This window comes from Hibiscus syriacus, unplaced genomic scaffold (assembly GCF_006381635.1).
Source record: "Hibiscus syriacus cultivar Baekdansim isolate YM2019G1 unplaced genomic scaffold, ASM638163v2 tig00002866_pilon, whole genome shotgun sequence".
Taxonomy (NCBI): domain Eukaryota; kingdom Viridiplantae; phylum Streptophyta; class Magnoliopsida; order Malvales; family Malvaceae; genus Hibiscus; species Hibiscus syriacus.
In genome coordinates this window covers 183,667-187,583 of record NW_024061950.1, presented here as the reverse complement: position 1 = coordinate 187,583, position 3,917 = coordinate 183,667, and the positions used below count along the sequence as shown (strand labels likewise).

Below are 3,917 nucleotides of genomic sequence, written 5' to 3'. Positions count from 1 at the left end.
ATTTATAATTGTCATAGAAAAGGTAAACATAATGATTAGATAAAACCGTATTGGTTTTAAATCAATTCGATTTGAATTAGATTGATTCGAGTTATTTTAGATTTAGATTATTTTATATGCTAATTACTTTTATATGAAATTATTTTAAGTTTAAATCACTTTTATTTAAATTCAAAATAAATAGATTTAAGTCGTTGTTTCAATTAATTTGGAATAAGTACAAGATAATATATATTCAAATGTAAGATAACTCTCAATTATTTGACACTGAACGCTCATACCCCACATCTAAGGATAGGCGCAGGACCCGAATCTGACGAGTTTCAACCTGACCCGATCGAGTCATATTATTTTAAAAAAAGATCGGGTTCGGGTCGAGTTCGGGTTGAAGATGAAAGAATCTGATCCGACCCAAAAATAATATAAAAACATCTTATATATTTAGGGATAATTGTAAGAATGCACCTCTTTATATTATTTGTTATCAATTAAGTCTCTATTTATTAAATAAAATTAATAATTTTATATTATTATGGGTCAATTCAGAGTCGGATTCGGGTTTTATCTCAAAAGTTGGGTCGAGTTTTAGGTCAGATGGAACTACTCTAAACTCGGGTCTGGTCAGGTTTCATGTGGAACTACTCTAAACTCGGGTCAAGCCAAGTTGACCGAAACTCGACCCATATTCATTCTTAACTACTCCTGATATTTATGATGTTCGAATATAATATATTTTATAATTTCGGGTGGAATAAAAAATTGACCTGTCCAAGAAAAGCGAATGAGCAGCCGCAACAATTTAAAGGCTTGGAACCCAACCGACCACATAAAATAATGAAAAATCTCATTTTTCTTTTAGATGAAAAAGATTTCAACGATAATGTCAGTCAGATACACGCCCCAACGTGCTCTTGTATTATTTCGCCCTTTTCTCTCTCAATTTCACCACTAGGGAAACACCGTTTCCATGGTTCCCCACTTCTAATCTTTTCTTTCCTTTATATAAATCCCGACCCCTTCTTCCATTTCCACCCCAGATTACCTTTCCCCCTTCTCTCTATACAACCCCTGTTTTCTCTCTCTAAACAGTCTCTCAGATGGCGTGCAGAGCTTTAACGCCGAGCTTAAACCTCAAACATGTTACGTCCCCGTTGAACAATGAGGCTCAAACTCAATCACATTCGTTCGGCCAGGTTTGTTTACCGAAGAAAACCGGGTTTTGTTCATCGAGACAATCTGTGATCGCTAATAACTCGGCAGTGACGGCACCAGCTATGTCGGTGAGTGCCACCGGAACCGGTTCGAGATTATATCGTTTCTGGAGAGAGGTGCACGGTTCGAACAACTGGGAGAATTTAGTTGAGCCCTTGCACCCTCTTCTCCGACAGGAGATAATCCGATACGGCGAGTTCGTCGCGGCTTGCTACAAGGCATTCGATCTCGACTCGAACTCGAAACGGTACCTGAATTGCAAGTACGGGAAGAGAAGCATGTTGAAGGAAGTTGGGATGGAGAATTCCGGCTACCAAGTGACTAAGTACATCTACGCTACACCTGAAGTCAACATCCCAATCCAAAATGAAGCTTCTTGCGGTCGTTGGATCGGATACGTAGCGGTTTCATCCGACCAAGAGACGAAGAGGCTCGGCAGAAGGGACGTGCTCGTGACGTTCCGAGGAACGGTCACCAACCACGAATGGGTGGCGAACTTCATGAGCTCGCTCACGCACGCACGGCTCGACCCTCACCATGAAAGGCCCGAAGTGAAGGTCGAGTCGGGGTTTCTGAGCCTATACACATCGGACGAAGCCGGCAGCAAGTTCGGCCTCGAGAGTTGCCGCGAACAGCTCTTATCCGAGGTCTCAAGGCTACTAAACAAGCACAAAGATGAGGACATAAGTATAACTTTAGCCGGTCATAGTATGGGGAGTGCTTTGGCTCTTCTTCTAGCTTATGACATAGCTGAACTAGGGTTAAATAAATCCGATAACTCGATCTCCGACGATCGAGTTCCGATCACCGTGTTCTCATTCGGGGGTCCAAGAGTGGGTAACTCAAGTTTCAAGCAAAGGTGTGAGGAATTAGGGGTTCAAGTGCTGAGAATAGTGAATGTCAACGACCCCATCACAAAGCTACCAGGTGTCTTCTTCAATGAGAATTTTAGGATTTTATTGGGAGGAAGATTAGAGCTGCCATGGATAAGCTGCTCATGTTATGCTCATGTGGGTGTTGAATTAGTCATGGATTTCTTCAATGTCCAAAACCCTTCATGTGTTCATGACCTTGAAACCTACATCAGCTTACTCAAATGGCCCAACAGATCTTTAGGGATTCAAAAAGAGGGTTTGAATTTTGAGTTGTGGAATAGGGCTAGGGATTTGATCTTGAGTGCCCAAAATCTCAACATTAATTTGCCATGGAGAGATGCAGCAATCAACTTGGTGAACTTGGTTCAATTGTATATTTAGGACAAATTTTTGTTATCTCTAAGAAAATACAGAAGAGGTTATCTTTAAAATAATGAGAGAAAAATGTAGAAGGATTAATATTATAAAAGATTATTATAATTTCAAATTTTAATTTTGTGAATGGAGTAAGTTAAGATAACTTCATGCATAACGAATATTGTAATACCTAATCAAAATTAGTCAATCAATAGGTTCATATCGATGTTTATAAAAGAAAATAGGATAAATGACGTATTTAGTATGTAAACTATTAAATTTGGTCTGTTTTAGTACTTAAACTTTTAATTTTTTCAAAGTCATACCTAAAGTTTAGTTTTGTTTCATTTTAGTACCCATGTTCAAAATTTAACATTAAGTTTTGGAAAAAATCGAAAGTTTAGGTACTAAAATGGACTAAAACTGATAGTTTAGATACTAAACACGTTAAGTTTTTAACGGTGGGGTACTAAATGAAATGAAAAATTAAATGTTCGGTATGATTTTGAAAAAATTGAAAGATTAAGTACTAAAACGAACCAAAACTGATAGTTTAGGTATTAAATACAAAATTTACTCAATAAAAATAATTATATAAGTCAATTGAATTAACTTTCAAATTTAAAGGTATAAACCTTTCATTGGATGAAAGTATTTTTTTCATATGGGTTAAAAAACCATTTGTTTTCATATATGATAATATTTATAACAATACAAACAATAATCAAATAGCATAAATATAATTATTTTTTGAAGTTTTTTAAATTTTCTTGATATTTATTTTTCATTAATTACATTTAGATAGCCTTGGCTAGGATAATATTACATTAATCCTATATTGGAAATGAAAAATATGAAGTTTAAAAATAATGATTTTGTACATTTTATTACATACATATATAAGATTTTATGTTAGGGGAACGAACCAAGCGAATTATGTATTAAAGGAATTATTATTATTCATTGAGATCTCATGTTCGAGCACTAGGAATGCCAGAGGTGTGAGCTCAGAGGTGTGAGCGTTCAATGTTAGATGGTTGAGAGTTATCTTTGAACAGTAGTTGTAAACTTTTAGAAAGTTATATTAAAAGTTTAGAAGATGCAAAATTATAAACTTTTAAGAGATGCACAATTAGACCATCAATAAAAAAAATATGTTAATAATTCAATATTTTTTTAATAATCTAGGATGATTACAAGGTAATATCTATTAAAAAAATTAACGTAGGACAACGCACACACACCCTACAGACACAACTGATCGAACCGAGTCCTTTAAGGATAACGACATCCTTTCTTACCATTGAGATCACTCGATAGATTAAATAATTTAATAATTTATAAGTTAGATTAATAGTCAAGAACGAATCTGTGTAGAGAGTAAGAATGTGCGCGGGACTCAAACCCGACGTGTTTCGATCCGACCCAACCTGATCGGGTTGGACTTTTTTAAAAATATTTCAGGTTCGGGTT

General features: G+C 35.7%; 1 protein-coding gene across 1 annotated transcript; it reads left to right on the top strand.

Moving 5' to 3' along the window:
- Positions 1-1,097: 1,097 nt before the first annotated feature.
- LOC120160695 (galactolipase DONGLE, chloroplastic-like) lies at positions 1,098-2,468 on the top strand. The gene has a single exon (XM_039171054.1). The coding sequence runs from the start codon at positions 1,098-1,100 to the stop codon at positions 2,466-2,468; it is 1,371 nt and encodes a 456-aa protein (XP_039026985.1).
- The last annotated feature ends 1,449 nt before the right edge of the window (positions 2,469-3,917 follow it).